Source organism: Oxyura jamaicensis, chromosome 3 (assembly GCF_011077185.1).
Source record: "Oxyura jamaicensis isolate SHBP4307 breed ruddy duck chromosome 3, BPBGC_Ojam_1.0, whole genome shotgun sequence".
NCBI lineage: Eukaryota > Metazoa > Chordata > Aves > Anseriformes > Anatidae > Oxyura > Oxyura jamaicensis.
This window is the reverse complement of record NC_048895.1, coordinates 10,581,019-10,598,408: the sequence shown is the minus strand read 5'-3', so window position 1 is coordinate 10,598,408 and position 17,390 is coordinate 10,581,019. Positions and strand designations below refer to the sequence as shown.

The following is a 17,390-nucleotide window of genomic DNA, read 5'->3' as shown; positions in this document are numbered from 1 at the left end:
CAGGGGGCTTTAGTGACGTGTCTGTACATCACCTGACAATAGCAAGCAGAAATCTGGAGATACCTGGTTCATTGAATTTAATTATAACTGGATATTTCCCTCAGTCTTACCTCCATATTATTTTGACAGAATCATGGATTTAGGCATTTTTGTATTATTTAATAATCAGCATCTCAACTGTTGTAAGTGGAAGTGGAGGAGTGTGTACCATACTGATAAAAATGCCTCACCAAACAAAAACAGGAAGGAGCCAACCTCCTTTCAATTTTTCTTTATTAAACTCATAATTTGTTGCTGCGCCTGACCTGATGTTTTAAAATGTCTGTTTCACTAATTGTTTTAAAATAAAGCACACTTGGTATAGTTTTGAAAGTCATTAATAACTGAAAACATCCCTAATGATATTTTTTAATCTCCTGACTTGTGCATATAGAAAAATTGTTACTATGATCTGCAACAAATTTTGTAGTTTGATGTATGAAACCCAAATTGTCTTCACAGTTGTCCTATTTATTTTGACATTCAGAGAATGTTACCACTTTTTAAGCTTTGTTGTAAATATTACTATCCATTTCATCAGTATAACATGACCATTTATACTGATGTATTTCAGAACAAAGAGATATGGCTTACATTCATTTGTAAACAAATGAAAATGTGCCCTGTGTATTACTGAGGCCTCATTTTTGGTGGGTTTTCTTTTTCTTTTTTTTTTTTCTTGTTTTCTTTTTTTTTCAGCTGACTTTCAGTCTGTAGCTGCAGAAATGATTTGCTATTGAAAAAAAACAAACAAACAAAAACAGAAAACCTAGTATGAGTTTTCTTCCTGGCATTTGCTTAAATTGTGAAGGGTCTAGTTAGTTCAGCTTTCAGTGGAATGCAGCTATTTTTTTCACTAAATGGGAATTTCTTTGACCATAAAACTTACTCCTGCAGTTTTCATCCCATTGAACATGAAGGAAAGTAAAAGTTATGCTCATTAAAGAAGATCTTGTAGGTCTAAGATATTTCAAAGAAAATAACATGTACGTAAGCCTTTTTCAACCTAGATGATCGTATGATTCTGTTCTATATAGTCTATATTTCATATATGTATGTATGAAAAGAATGAGGAAAAAGTCACTTTTTTAGCACTTGCTCTCATTCTCATGACACCTACAATGATGTCTTAACAAAATGGACTCTGTATTTTACACACATAGCTAATTTAATGCTCTTACAATTCATTGCAAACCTACCATTGTTAGATTGTCATGATTTTTTTTAATAACTTTTTCTGTGTAAATATCACTTTTCACATCCTGAGTAGGCTTGGTTGACTGGGAGAAAATAGCAAATATTTGGTAAAATTATGGTAACTGTTAAGTTGACTTAAAGGATTAGTTGAGTTATTTTAAAAAATGAATTAACTCAGAAATATGTATATTTTGGTACCTATTTTAAAGGTGAGAATGGCGGAGTTTTTCTACCAGCTCCTTATAGAGAAAAAGATGCTCTCTTGTGTCTCATTAGCTTTGCCTACATTTTTGATTATGAAGGAATTGGGGGGGGGGGAAGCAATTTAACAGCTACTTTTAACAAGATTACAATCTTTACAAGCAATCTAAAGAACTAAGTGTGAGTCAATTTCAGCAGTTACCCATGGAAATCCATCTACTGAGTTCATTTAACAGGCAAGAAATTTAACAGCTCTGTGTGGCTGAAACAGCCATTTACAGACTCAAACAAAACTATATATCTCTAAACTCTCATTTCAAGTGTCTTCTAGACAAATCCTGGTTCCAGATGATAGACTGGTGCAGAGACAGGAAAGAGCTAGCAAGGTCCCTTCCACAAGGATTAATTAATATTTGTAACAAGAAAGATAATTTAACTTGGTCAAAAAGTAAATAGACAAGGACTCATTGATGGGATTTTGTGTCCAGGCCTTATGGTGATATTCTTGAAGCTGGTTTCCTCCTGTTGTGTCTCAAATCTGTTAATTTTCCAGATGATGAAATTAGGTTACTGGTCTCCAGAGACCATTTGGGTTGTGGCATTTTCTCCCTTTGCATTCCTTTAAAGGTGCCAAGGAAGAAACGAAAAGAATCAGCAAGTGCCTGTAGAATAATCACAGTTAAAAATAAAGGTGTGTTATTTAGCTCTAGCTTTAGGGTTATATAGCTTTTAACCTATCAAATAAATGACATACATCATCAAATAAATCATACATACATCATATCAAATAAATGAAATACAAATCCATACACACATATATATTTACCTAAGAGCAACATAAAAGCAGGGACTCTTGGATCCATGAAGGGAAGCACAAATAGTACCTCTCCTTCAATGGCAACAGTTCCTCAGCTCTAGGACAGGAAAATCCTTTCTTGTCTCTTGTCTTACCAAATAAAACATGCAAAATATCATAGCTGAGATAGAAGGCCCCTATGCAGTGCATCAAAAGCACTCTGGGGCCTGTGATTTCAACGGCACTTAAAATAGAAAGTAATATTATAAAATAAATATTATAATATAATTTTATAATGGAAAGCCACTATCACTTCTCTCCATCCCAACAGCAAGTCCATAAAGGATCTCTGGCCATGAAGTGAAACTTGCTTAGAAGGCCTCCCCTAAGAGTCACGTGCTCTGTCTCCGCTTTTAGGGCGGATCTTCAGCGCAGGGAGTCTGAGTTGCATCGTGAGGTCTTCGCACTCCTTCCTTCTAGATGGAGGATAAGGGGACAGATGTGAAGACAGAGATGTTCTTGGTTCTTACGTGTTCGCTGATTCTCCTAGCAAGCTGCTCCAGCTGCCAGCACCACACGTGCCACTGTGCAGGCAGGATTTTCATCTGTCAGGAGAGCAAGGTGGTCCAGCTTCCTCGGGACATCCCCACCAATGCCACTGAACTGTAAGTGGGAAGAGGGAAGGGTTGTGAGCAGCAGCCTTCTTGCTGGCTTTCAAAATAAACTGCTGCCAATGATCGGGTTTGTAGGGGTCACTGGGGAAACTTACACCAGCTGTTGGAAAAGCACAGAGCTTCCTCTGGCACTTGCTTAATTACAGCTTGATCTCTTCTCCCTTGCTCTTATGTTCACTTTAAAATCTCTGTTAAGAAAAGATGCAATATGCTATAATGTAAAGTATGGAGTAGATTTTAAACAGGATTCCTTGGTACTGTGACAGCAACTTCAAGTATAAGGTCTAAGCTTTATTTACAGCTTGCTCTCACATTGTCAAAGCACATAGTACAACTTGTCTGCCCCAAACAACTTGGTGAGCATTTCTGTCTGTGCTGCAGGAGCTTTCCAAGGTTTGGGCTTATTTGCCAAGAAGCAGCTTATCGTTTTCTGTTTTGAAATCGTGAAGGCATTAAAGAAAGGGCTGCAATGAGGTTCAGAGAGTGACTCTCCTCTATCAGAGGAGCAGCATGACTGAGTTGAAGAGAGTGAACTGTGTAAAGATACAATATTGCACTATTCAAAGAAGATTTTTTTTATCTTAAAGCTTCTCTTTTTTTCCATAAAGTAACATGAACGATATTGTATGGCAGCTGTTTTCTGTGTCACTAGAATAGGCAAGCAAGAAAACTCATGCAATGTCAAGCACATAACTGTGCAAGTGATTGTTTTTTTTTTTTTTTTTTTTTTAAAGCAATTTATATTGTCCCTTGCCTACACCCACAGGTGTCTGGCATCATTAGGACCTAACACAAAAAATGAAAGGAGTTGTCCTTGATAAACCCTTTTATTAATAACTGGAGTGGCAAGCATGGAGGGAGGATACAAGGAAGAATGATATGTCCCTAGCTGAAAAATATGTCCCTATAAATATGTCCGTATCCTGACCTTACAGACCATATATATTGTTGGTTAATGTCCCACAGTTCTCCTAACACGGTTTTGTTTAATTCAGAAGGAGTAGTCGTTGTGCTCACTGAATAAGCATACTGTGGTGAAAACTTGAGAAAAATGCCTGAATTAACCACATAAGGTCAGTAAAAGTTTAAATCATTCTCTCAACTAGAGGGAAAAATAATCCATCTGTAATTTGGGTCATCTAAATCTTGGGTGAATTGTGCTCCAGGCACACGCTGCTAATTTTGTTTAATTTTGCTCTGATTGTTTCTTTAGATTACACAGTTAAGGGCTGCCTACCAGGATTTAAAAAAAAAAAAAAAAAACATTATAATTATTTTTGCAAAGAAGTAGAATACCTGCTAGTAAAATGGGGTTTGTTTCCAGCAGATCCTTGTTAACTTCTGTAGATTTTTTTTAAGGTTGCTAATTCGCTGGTTCTTTGGCACAACTGCATGTTCCCTGAGACAGGCTGACTACAGCATTATATGACTGTAAACAGCAGCTGAATTCTTTCTTTCTTTTTGCAGTGTTGTATAAATCTTGCAGTTTGAATCTCTTGACTTGACTCTCTTCCCATTTACACCAACTTTTGTTTCCTCAGGGGGCAATTTTTGTCCTGTTAAATCACTATAGCCCTGGCATTAAGTTTAACATACCTTAAGAATTTGTCCATGAAAACTCTGTAGACTCTAGTGTTAATGTGACAAAAAAATAGATGCATTAGCTGAGGAGTTTTAAAGTGACAGATAAACCTTAGATCTTCATTCAAGGTCAAAAGGGTATTCTGGAAAGGCGTCTTCCTAAGCTGAGTACCCAGTGGTTTGTTTCGGCTGACTGAAACAGACTTGACCGCTCCAGGTGCTGTTGAAAATGCACTGCTGGTAGCAGAGAATAAGATCTCGCCATGTTTCTTCCAAACACCTCAAGGAGTCAAAAGGGCTTTAAAACTTGTGTAGCAATGTGAGTGTAGATGGCAGTGGCATCTAAGGATCCTCTGTAGGACAGATTTCTCCCTTCCAAGTACAGCTCCTGCAAGGTGCTTTTTTCACTTTTCATTCTGTATGTGCTGGATATGGTTTATGGTTAGACATACGTGTGTGTGTGTTGTTCAGTATTCTTGGAGCTCTTCACCTTCTATGAGAAGATGGTCTAGACAGCTTTCCTAAGCTACCCTAGTGCCATTTAGATGATGGAAAACATGCACATGAAAGCATTGGAGAGAGAACAGCATAAGCCTCAAGCACTTCTGTTTCTGTGTGTTTCTGTTTCTCTACAGATGTTTAAGTTGGGATGGTGCATGTGGTATTACTGTGTTACTTAGTAAAAAATCTCAGTATAGAACTATTGTCCTCACGGAATAACCAGCTGTATGCTGTACAGCAGTGCAAAGTTCACATTCATGATACAAGAGCTGGGGTTCTGCTACTGATTGGATCAGCACCTGCTTTGGCGAGGGTAGCACAAAGGGAAGAGGGGTTTGATAGAAGTAGGTACTGAAATGACTGAGAAATACATATGGCTATGACTTAAAGTACTGGAGACAAGCCACAAGAAAAGGGAGGCAGAAAGTTTACATGGAAAGCTTAGGATCATTTTTGTCAGTGTGTTAATTATTAATCACCTTTGGGTGGGAGGCTCAACTAATTATGGCAGTTCACTCCTTGAAGATTTAAAACAGTTTTTAGGAGTCATTGTTAAGCTTAGCAGTCCATTCTTACTCACTGAGATTTCATTTAGTCATAGGAGATCTTAACTAGAGAAAATAACTTAAACAAAAATAACTTGTTCTCAGAATAGAAGGGATCCTTCCTAAAACTTAGCAAACTGCTTTAAGCAGAAATGTATAAATGTCAACTGGGAATACAACTAGAAATGCCAGGAAAAGCTTACTAATCTCTTACAGCACCCTTTCTTGCTTTTGGGTTTCTCATCTGAGTAGAGCCTTAAACCACTCTTACACCAGGGAAGTAGAGATCTGTGTGCCAGCAGTTAGGGGCACCCATGTGGGCAGTAGAATATATCTACTTCACAGAATAAAGCAACAATACAAGGCAGTTTTGTAAGGGAAATGAGAGAAGGCTGATTGGTCCAATTCTACTTGCAGTTGGCAGAGTTATGTGACAGAAATATAAATATCAGTGTTTTATCTGCATCCTGTAATTAATGCTATTATAAAAAAGTATTATGAAATCAAATTTGGTCATACTGTATTCATTATAAACAGAAACCATCTCCAACTCATTTAATTTCCTGATTTGCTGCTGCTCCTAAAGGTTACTGTCTCAACAATTAACCCTCCTTAGCTAATATAAAATGAAGCAGCCCACAGCAGCAGGGAGATGTGGACTAGTAGATACCTTCTGCTTTCCTGCTTTCTACACAATGGAGATGTTATAAGAAACATCTCTTGAGAATGGAGGCTACTCAAAGAAAGCTTGCAAATGTGCCACTCAGATAATTAAAAGTTCCCTTGTGAGCAATTGTTTAACATGTTAGCATGCCAGAGGCTTCAGCAGGAGAATGGTGCCAGTTTTAGAAAGGAGCAACCAAGATGATTGAAATAATTGACAACAGAAATAGTCCATCATTTTGTATTCCATCAAAATGCTGCCTGAGAGAGAGGAAAATTGCAGGTAAAATAAGTAAGGCTTAGGATTGGTCATGTGTTGTTTTGTATTTTAAAATACCTTCTCCAGCTTCATTAACCAGTTCAGCCATTGACGAAGCAGTTTAGATGTATGTTATGCAGAAGGTTTTCTCCCAACTATCTGCAAACTATAAACAGTGGTATTTTTTCTTGCCCTTTGCATAGGTGTTTTTGTACAACTGCTCAAGGATATTTATTTTATCAAGTCAAGGCTGAGTAGATGTCTGCCCACTAGAACAGTGGCTGCCTTGAAATAGCAAGTTCTTTGTTACTATCTAAATGAGTCAGATGTGCTTCCCCGAGACACAAGCTACAAATGATGTGAACAGTAGCTGCAACGCTGTCATTGACAGCTGCAATTAGAATTTTTTTATGCTTTCACACAAAGTTGAAAGCACATTGAAATCTGCAAGCAATTACAGCTCTTACTCAGGTGTTTATACTGGAGTACTAACCTTAATATAAGACAGGCAGGGTGATGAAGACAAGCTAATGAAATTAAGACCCATGAAGCTGTCAAATACATATGTTACAGTAGTTAATTATACAGTTAATCAATAAATCCATGCGTTATCAGAAGGGGATGAAAATATTTGCACTGCAGAGCACATTCTGGGTATATTACATGCTATCTAAGACTTTCTTTTTTCCTTTTTTAACCAGCATTGCTTCTGCTATCAGTGCAGAAAAAAAAAAAAAAAAAAAAAAAAAAAAAAATGTCTGCAGTTAGTGTTAAATTCTTCTCTTTTCAAATTTATGACCAGTTCATACTTTGAAGCAGAAAGCTATAGAACTTGGTGTATGATCGCTGGCTGTATATTCCCTGAGAGGTCCAATGCTTATGTTGGATTCTGTATTTGACATTTTCACGGGGAGGATAAAAAGAAATAAGCAGAGCATAACAGAGAATAAAGAAAAGCCCAAGGAAGGAAGTGACACTAAAGTAGGATAATAAACTCTGCAGGGCAGATCCTCAGCTAGTATAAATCACCAAGTGTATATCTCTATAGAAACATCCAGTTTCTACAGCTTTAGAAGCATTTTAAGAGGCGGTGCACTGTGTGCAATACGAGGGGCTTTGTGCTGCAACACACTCTGCTGGATTACTCATTGTACTATGGCAATAAATACATATGCGTGACTTTCACCTGACTTACAGTGACTGAGATGTATGGTCTAGTCTGAAGATGGATCGGTGTGTGCACGTAACTTTGAAATGATTCATATTCATGTAATGTATCTTTGAAACGAAAGTGCATTCACTTTAAATGTAATGACAAGTATATGACTTGTTAAATCAGTAAGCTCTTTCCAGGGAAACACAGTGAAGGACAAGACTTGATTTTTGTTTTCATAGGGCACTGAGAGAGTAACAAGGTCTTACCCCGGCCAGTGACACTGGGATCAGCTACTAATTGACTCCTGCTATACAAATCCTGACTTTTCTAGCAGTCTCTGTCTTGCACATGCACACAGAAAACAGAGCTGGTTCCCCATGAGGCATAAACCAGTGTCCTACTCCATGTGGAGCATCTCCACTCCCATTGCATTTTTGGAGATGCTTTGCCTATGCAAGCAGGTGTCCCTAGGAGAGAAAGTGTTTCTGTTCCCCTCCAACCAAACTGACAGCTTCAGTCTTCACTATTTTACTTATTATTCTGAGGCATTTAAGTCATAAACTGTAAATTTCAAATGGAAGTGCTCGTTATAGGATGTTTAAAAACATTCCAGTTTAGGAAACAGAAGTTACAGAAGCACTGATCTCTGAATCCCTTAATTCATAAAATGGCAAGTAATTCTTTGCAACTATGAGACTGAGGAGAGAAATATTTGTTTGGGACTTCATTGATGTGGGACATTTCTATTCTTCCCATGTCTTTTTGTGTTAATGAGGAAGGTAAAAATATTTACAGTACAAGTGATGTTCAGAATCAAAGATTTGCATAAAGATTGGCTAATGAAGTACATGCTTATTTTTACGTTAGCTCAAAGACTGTCCCAAGCACAAAAAGAACTGGTCTCAGGTCACATGCCCAAATGTCTGATAGCAGATGGAAAGAGTCTTGTCAGCTCTGTGTACAGTCTTCTAGTCACACATTTTAGATATAACCTGTTTCACTTCTACTTACAAAGAATCATAACTTGCTTATTAAATGAGTTTATTATCAATGCTTTTCTAAAGTGTTTGGAAGATTAAACAAATCATTTGTAGCTGTTTCATTTTCTTCTCTTGTCTGGAATAGGATATCTTCATCTTGGGTGCCTCCCCATTCAAATCTTGTCTCATTTAATTATAACCTAGGAGAGCCTGACAGTAATGTGATTTATAAGATGCAAGCTGGTAAGCACCAAGGTTTAGCACAGAGGCACAGCGAGAGAGGAAAGTCCTGGTAAGATCAGAAATAAGTAGTTTTCAAAGTAAAGTGTGGTTAAAATGGAGAAGTTGTTAAGCTTAGGGGACATTACAATGGAGGATGGAGCTCAATCTTTTATCCCTCTGATAAGAATATGAATCAAAAAAACAGACTTGAGGAATCCTGAATTCACTAGTGACCTGCAGCAGTTAATTTTCCTATGCACTAAACGGTATGCCTCAATCATATCACTCTTCAATCATATAAATGATTTCCTAGCTTCATTTACTCCCCTTTCTGTGGCTTCTCACAGCTCTTTGGTTTTCACTGCCCAGAATTAAAACACTGTTTTGTTTTTTTGTTTTTTTTTTTTTTAGACCTTGTTGCCTTCTCTTTCCTAATATTGAGATCTGTTAGTTTCATGTCATATCCCATCCTGTGAGACCAAGACACTTTGGCCCAGAATCTTACTGATGCCTGAGTATAAATATTACTAGGTGGGAGAGCTGTAGGATGAAGTTTTTAAGAGGGTTTTTATGAGTTTGAAGGACATGCTTCTCCGATGATTCTGTGTTTCTGTTGTAGTTGTTTAACTTAGCTAAATTACCCTCTCATTCCTTTCATAGGGGCCTCAGGGTACTTATGCCGAGGTGGATGCAGAAAGATGCACGTTTGTCCTCCCACGTGCCAAAGGAGTTCTCATTGGGTTGGGAACATCACTAAAAATATCAGGTACATGGAGAGCTTAAAAAGAGGAAAGAGAAAGAGAGCAGATAAGAGCGAGAAGAACAGAATGTATGGTCACATTGAAGATCTCAAGTGAATAGAGTGTCCTGGAGGGGATAGCTGCTCTAAGTGCCTGCAGTTTGTATACAGGAAGGGGTCCTCTGAAGCCAAACCAAATTATCTTGCATAGCAAAGAAAAATAAACCTGTCAGACACCTAACTGAGGAACAGAAGAAATCCATGCAAAGTTCAACATGCTTCTGACAATCTCTTCGAACTTGACAGCTTTTTACTTTAGTTCTGCTTAACTTTCCTGAGTGTCCTTGTGCAAGCAAGCTAAAAGATAATTGGGATAGGTTCACAGCTAATTTAAATTGTCATAGGTTCATTAACTTCAGTGGAAAGAACTGAGTTCATTTTTGTCGTCTGGCAATGAGGACCTCTGTCAGACACTTGTTGTTCATTTTGGTGGCAGTGGATTGGCAGTTTATTTGTGTGTGTATTTAGTAAACAAGATTTACTGGGCATGAAAGACAAGTATCATTTTCCATAATGGTGTATTAGTTTTACATTGTGAAGGATGCGCACTTTGGTTGGAAAAGTCACTTTTCTTTGTTTTAGACCTTGACCTTTCCAGATAAAACTTGTAAATTATTTCACAGTCTTTGCCTGTAGTTTGATTAGACTGCTCTTATTAGCAGTGAAATTTAAGTCATTAAAATGAAGCTTATATCAAATTATAGGTCAGAGTCAAGCCTGGGTTTCATATAAGAGTATAGAAAATTATTTCTTCTAATTGCCTTGCGTAAGCTATAATAAGGAACCCAATTGCTGCCTTTATTCAGGTGCAGCTTCCTTGATTTTTGTCATCTAGGGTTAGAAAACCATGTGATTTTTTTGCTTTGCTTAATGTTTTCTTCCAAACATCCTTATGCGCTTCAGAAGCTCAGCCTGAAAGATATGGATGTTCTTATCTCTCATTACCTTATCAGGCCACTTCGATGTATTTTTTCATAGTTAACTAGAGGAGAATTTGCAGATTTATTACATGCAAAGGGAAATGTGTTTCTGCATGAAATGAAAACAGCCTTCAATCCAACTGAGCATGAACTAGTCTTTGTTTTCTGTTTTTCTGTTCCATAACTTGTGAGCTCTCTGAGCCTGTGTCTTTGCCTGGACTGGCTAAATAATTCTCTATCTTTGACTGTAACACATTCAAAACTTGATATAGTCAGGGCAGCCTGGACTTTGAACTTGTAGCTGCCGGGTGAGCTATGACCTGAAGCTTTCCCCTCTGTACACCCTCTTATCTGCACAAGAATGTGGTTGCTAGTCAGCATGTTAGCATATTTTGCCTGGAAATTCTGTTTTGGGAAAGTCTGTGCAAGACAGCCCTAGTAATGTTCCTACTTACTTCAAGTTCCCCTGTAGCACACAAGAAGTTGTGATTTCTGATATGATGCTTTGCTCAAATATAGCCAGTTACTTGGAACTAGTTTGTGAATAGTTATTTGTTAGTAACCTGTGAATCTTCCGTGGTTTTCCAAAACCACTATGTGCATAAACATGAGGTGGGGAAAAATTCTAATTTTTCTGTGCTTGATTAATCCCTTGTTTGAGAATAGAGTAAGGAGGGAACATATGTTGAAACGATGCTCAGTGGACTTTTTTGGATTTGAAAGGGGACCGTGGAAGTCATGAATTTTGATTCATACCGATTTGAACTGTTACATTAAATAAAGCACAAAGATATTCTTCTTTGCATTTCTGACCAACTGATATTATTATTCCAGGTTCCTTTCTTATAGAAAGCTTGTGGTTAGCAGAGGCATGAAAGGGAAGTAGCACCCAAGAACAAATTAATGGAGAAATATTAGTGGAATGCAGCAGGCTTGGGGAGAGCCCAATCTGCACAGAAAGTTCATAAACAGGGACAAACCACTCCACAATTGTAACTGTTAATGTTCCATAGGCAAAATTGTCAGCTTGCAGCATATTGACTTAATGGTTTGAGTATGTACTTTTATATAGATTTAATATAAAATTTATATTATTTGAAAAATTAGCACAAGTTCTAGTCATAGACTTTCAACCAAAAATATTTTAAATAATTTCTCATCAGTCTCTTAGAGCTCACCGGTCTCTATTAAACTTAGGTTGTAACTAAAAACATTTCAGTAGGTACAGGACAAATCTTGCTTTCCCTGTTCTGAGATGATTTGTCAAAATGGGTGGGATTGCTTGTGTGGGTCAGAAAGGTAATATTTAATTTATACATAAATTACCAGCAGGCCTCTCACTTCATACAGGAAAATAATAAAGAATAGGAATTCCCCTGAAGATTGGAAGAGGAAGTGGGAAAAAGTGATGTGTATTTATTTGGGTTTGTTTTTCTTCATTAAAGACAGGCAGGCTAGGAATTCTAGTGGTTTTCTTTATGAACCTTCTGGAAAGAAAGTGGTTTTATATTCTGTGCTATGCCTCATGTTTAGAAATGATCCCTGGTGTAACGCTCTTGCCAACTCTGGGCTTTGAGAAGTGTGGATTTCTGTACTAACTTTGATTCAGCTTTGATTTCTTTGTTCACTTACACCACTGCATGCAATAAATATACTCAGCTATTTACTTTTGTAGCCCAGTAAGCATGTTTGAGGACAGAGCCTATGTCAAATGGCATGTTATTCAACTGGAAGTACTTGCATCTATGACAGCCACAGTCATCTAGGCAAGACAGCAATCTTAGCTCAAGCAGTAGCTCAAGTTACTGCCCATGCTTCTCTGTAGCATCTCCAGTCTCTTCACAGCTGCAGAAAATGAGCACAGATCAGCGAAATGCATTTTTTTTCTTGTTAATACTGAGAAATAATCAATGCTGAAGTCTTTTCTTAGAAGAGTCTTGTCTCACAGCTGAAATATTTACAGACATATGGAAATTTCTGAGCAAGTTAGGTATAAGAAGAGGGGTTATAAATCCCCCAACTCCCCACTACTGTTGGAAGGTAGAGGGCTGATGCTAAAAAACTTGCCTCATCCCTGAAGTTTTCTTTGGCCAACAGAGCTGCTATGGAAATTTTTTTCTTTTCTTTTCTTGGAAAGTGGAGAGTCATAAAAGAAGTACAGACTGAGTCAGAAAATGACAGCAAAACAAGATATGCCCCAACAGAACAACTCTCTCTGGGTGGAATTACTGGTTTGGGGAAACGTTCACTGCATCTGAATCCCAGGAGCTATAAATTTCCTATTTGCAGTATGTTGTTGCCATGGCAGATGAAGCCCAGACCTTGTTCTTCAGCGCTTTGAAATCACTATTAGTGGCCCCTGAGAGGGAATACCTTACCAGAAAATGTAGAGTTTGAGTCCACAAATATTTGTACACATCCTAATTGCTTGCCCAAGCAGCTCTGTGGCGTTCCAGTGGGACAAATCACAGGTGCAAAACTACCCATCTGTACGTATTTGCAGATTCAGGACTTTGTGCTCTTGCACTGCACAGGAAACCATTCCAGGGAAAAATAAAGAGGTTGTTGAAAGCACAAATGAAATATATTTGTTAAAGTTAAAATATATTTTAAGTTATTAGTGAGGGTTTTAATTGTTTTAATAGGCCATATGGAAATGTGAAGACTTTCTTAGGGCTCACAAAGTTTGCTATAAATAGTAACAGATCTCACAACATTCTTGATAAGTAAGTAAATATAATTTTATCCATTTCAGAAATGGTAAAGCTACAAGATATAAAGGAGAAGTAGTTTCCCAAAGTACAGGGTAACAAATAAGTAGTATAGCTAGGACTACAGCCCCTTCAGGATCTTATTTGCCAGACCATACTCTTATGACAATGTATTCCATTGCTCAAAAATAAAAAATAAAAATAACTTCTGCACACTCATATTACTTTCTAATAACTATTTCTTATAATGAGAAGGCTTTGTGCTCAGCAGCATAAAATGCAGGCCTGCTGTTCTGGATCTCCTAAATAAGGAGTCATAATGTTCAAGCAATGTATATACAATTTCAGGGCTTTTTTTCCTCAAATGTATTTTTACTGACATGGTACTAGTGCATCATTACATTTTCCAATTTCTTCATTTGTGTGCTTTCCTTGTATCAGCTTCTGTCACTTGAAGAGCAGCATTGTACAGTAGTGCTACAGTCTAATTTCAAGACAGCTGAGATGGAGATTTCTGTGAGCATTTCAATTACAGATAATTGTTGTATCTGTTATAGAATCATTTAGGCTGGAGAAGACCTTCAAGGTCATCAAGTCCAGACATCAACCTAAATTACTATGTCCCATCATTAAGCCATGTCCCTTAGTGCTATGTCCATACATCTCTTGAATACCTCCAGGCATGGCAATGCCACCACTTCCCTGGGCTGCCCATTCCAATGCTTGACCCCCCTCTATGAAGAAATTCTTCCAGACATCTAATCTAACTCCCCCTGACTCAACTTAATAGGACATGAGGCAATGACTTTACTTGTCACCTGAGAAAAGGACACCCACCTTACTACAACCTCCTTTCAGATCAACACTCCCACCCAGCCTGTTATCATTTGCAGACTTACTGAGGATACACTCAATCCCTTCATCCAGATCACTGATAAAAATGGTAAACAAAACTGTCTGCAAGACTGAGCCCTGGGGAATGCCACTTGTGACTGGTCTGCAGTTGGGTTAACTCTACTCATTAAGAATCTTTGAGCCTGACCATCCAGCCAGTTCTTCACCCAGTGATCTGTACATCTCCCTAAACCAGTTTCTGCAGGAGAATGCTGTGGGAGACAGCTTCAAATGCTTTACTAAAATTGAGGTGAACAACTTCTACAGCCTTTCTCAAAACTCATTACATCTGTATACGGAGTACTAATTGACAGGTTTTCATCCATTATGTGTTTAGCTACTATCTTTGTGCAGGTTCTTAGCTAACCCTTCATAAATACATGAATAAATTTACAGGATACACTTTTTTAAATGTATATATATTAATGTTGCAAATAAGATTAAGTTGGCTTCCTTCATTTTTGTGCAGGTTTTTGCCATGTTATATTGTTGTGGCTGAGACCACAGAATTCAGAGTGCATTCTTATAGGACTTTATAGGAAGACTGTGCAGGCTGGACACTGAGATATGAGTCTCAATGAAGCACCTGTCAAAGAGTACTTTCCCTTGGGCATACTGATGTCCTAATTTGGCAGGGACAGCCTTTTAGATTCAGGGCTGTGGACTTGCAGCAAATGCTGCTTGCCGTTTTCTTTGTCTGTCAGAGGCATGAACAGTCTGGATGAAGTGCTGTATGGTACTAGAAAACAAGGAATCTGGCTCTTTGTTCAAGGCTTTTTTTCTTCTTTTTTCTTTTTCTTTTTTTTTTTTGTCTGTGTCAGGCTGCCAAGAGGTGGCCTTGGTTCGAGGCGTAGATTCATCAGCTTGGTGTCCTCCAGGCTAAAGAAGCATAGTTGTGATTATCAGCTAAATAGGGAATGAGGCAGGGGGTGCTTCAGAAGTTCCTGCTTGCATCTACCTGAAGATTTTCTGCATTCCTCAGAAAGCTTGTTAACTTTTGCTTTTGAAGGGGCAGCAGGCCGCCGTTCTCTGTAAAGGAATGTATACATTTCTGTATGTACCACTTTATGCTGGTATCCTGCTTTTATGAACAACTCCTCTGGGCTTTAGCTTATATTAAATAGAAATATTCAGTGTTTCTTGGGTCCAGACTCTATGGATTCATGTGGGCTTTCAATTTTAGAAACCCACACGATCCAGAAGCTTTAATCTTCAATGTGATGTCAACTACTTTTCTTAAAACACTCCAAAGATTGAAGGTAGTGCACCTAGACTAGATGGAGACCTAAATTTTACCTTTGGCATTAAGTATAACATAATTGTAGGAGTTTCTGTGGCACTGAGCCCTTCCAACAGCAGCATCCATATTTCAGTAGCTGCAGTCACAGAATCCAATGACCCTGCTTCTGTGTTAGCATGCCTAACAGCACACTTCCAAGTTGTGCTTGGTTTGCATGTTCATTCAAATGTTATTCCCTCTTGTTTATTTAAAAAGAAAACGCCATGGATCTTATTGAAAAAGTGGTAGCTGAAAATAATTTCTGGGGAAAAGAAGGTGTCAAACAGTTCCTGCCATCCTAATGCTAAAATAGCAATACTCACTATGTCAGAGGCTATTTATGCCAAATAAATGAATAAGCATCTGAAACACCTGTGTTTCAGGTAATTACCCTTGAATTAAGGAGGCAGGAAAATCAAAAGGCATACGCAAAGGCAGATAATAAGTTAGTTGTGTCTTTCTGTACTTTCTTTACATATTATTTGTTATTTTGTAACTCAATATATAGACCCTAAATATCGGTTTGGTGAATGATAATATACAAACCATGACTTTTGCCAAAAGCAGTACTAAATAATCTTTTAAACAGTGCAGTCTAATAAACAAAGCCGAGGAAATAGATGTCCTTTACTACTGTCAAACTCAGAGCAAATGTTCATTTTCTCATCACTAAGAAAATGGTAGAAAATGACCAAGATGATGTTAACTATTGCTCAATCTATTTGCAAGAATAGATGTAAATGTTAATGTAAATGTAAATGTCTTAAATAAGGAAGAAAAGAAAAAGGAAAAAAAAAAAAAAAAAAAAAAAAGTGCTTGCATAGTGAGATGAAATAAACAGAAGTGCTGATTATTTACCAAGCACTACATCTAACCCAACAGGGTATGTTTTCTCAGAAAACTAGTAACACCGATATCCATTCATTCTCTCATTTTTTTTTTGCAAGACCAACTCTTATTTAAAACTTAAGGGACCTTTTACTATGTAAGATTGAGGAGGGAAAAAATTGAGATCCTGCAAGGAACCTATGATTAGAAGAGATCTTAAAGTAATGATACAGACCTTTGAAACAAAGCTGTATGTATGTGAAGATCCTGCAGTGGTAAATGTGAAACTTTACAATGACATTTCAGCTTCAGTAGTGACACTGACCGTCATTTTTACTGGCTCTAAAGCAAAACCAAACATAGTTAACCAAGTCTCTTGCAGCGGATTCTATCAGCTAGATAAGATGTGCAGCACTTAATGTACAGTACATTTGCTGATTGTAGATGTCGCTGGAGAAGAATGTGAGGCCAACTCTTTTTTTTTTTTTTTTTTTTTTTTTTTTGTTACAAACTCTGATCAGGACGATTCCATCTCTGCATAGAAAGATTATCATTATGTTCCTAATTAGTTTAACCTCTGTTCCCAGTATTTGGGCTTATGCAGGTGATAAAATGTCTATCCCATACACATTGAAAAATCAGTGGAAGAATTCCTATTGATTTCCATTGGATTGTGCAAGAATATTGGGTCTGGTCTTTTACTGCATTGCTTTAAAACTTGGTCATCAGTGCTAAAATGTCAGCCGATAAAAGCCAAGGAGCCTTGGCAATATTTTTCTCATACTACTCATGAATAAATGTGTATATAAAATGAGAGTATTAGACAAAGCAATGTTATTTATGCAATTTTTACTTTTTTAATTATCTTCTGTCACAGCAAGTTATCATTGCTTTTAATTAAGCATATGTCTTTGGAGTGGCAAGATGTGCTGCCTCATGCTTTATCCCTGCTGGAAATGTTTGTTTCTGTTTTGAAATTTTAATATGAAATGTCAGGGGGTGACATATTCATTTTAATATGAAATCTCAGGAGAGCAGAGATTTCACATATCCTGGTATCAAGTACTGTATATTATGTTTCCTTAACTCTGTCTTCAAGGTGAGCAGTCAAGATAAGCCACCGATCTGCAGCCCATCTAATTTGT

The 17,390-nt window shown here is 37.5% G+C and overlaps 1 protein-coding gene across 4 annotated transcripts in view; it reads left to right on the top strand.

The window, feature by feature from the left end:
* The first annotated feature begins 2,645 nt into the window (after positions 1 to 2,645).
* Positions 2,646 to 17,390, top strand: part of FSHR (follicle stimulating hormone receptor) — an 83,405-nt gene continuing 68,660 nt past the window's right edge. For 3 of the 4 annotated variants that reach the window (XM_035320484.1, XM_035320485.1, XM_035320481.1), the window contains exon 1: positions 2,647 to 2,898. In XM_035320484.1, the coding sequence (XP_035176375.1) occupies positions 2,714 to 2,898 (185 nt within the window). In that variant the 5' untranslated portion in view covers positions 2,647 to 2,713. Of the gene's footprint in view, positions 2,899 to 17,390 lie in introns of all 4 variants that reach the window. The other variant, XM_035320483.1, reaches the window with a different exon arrangement.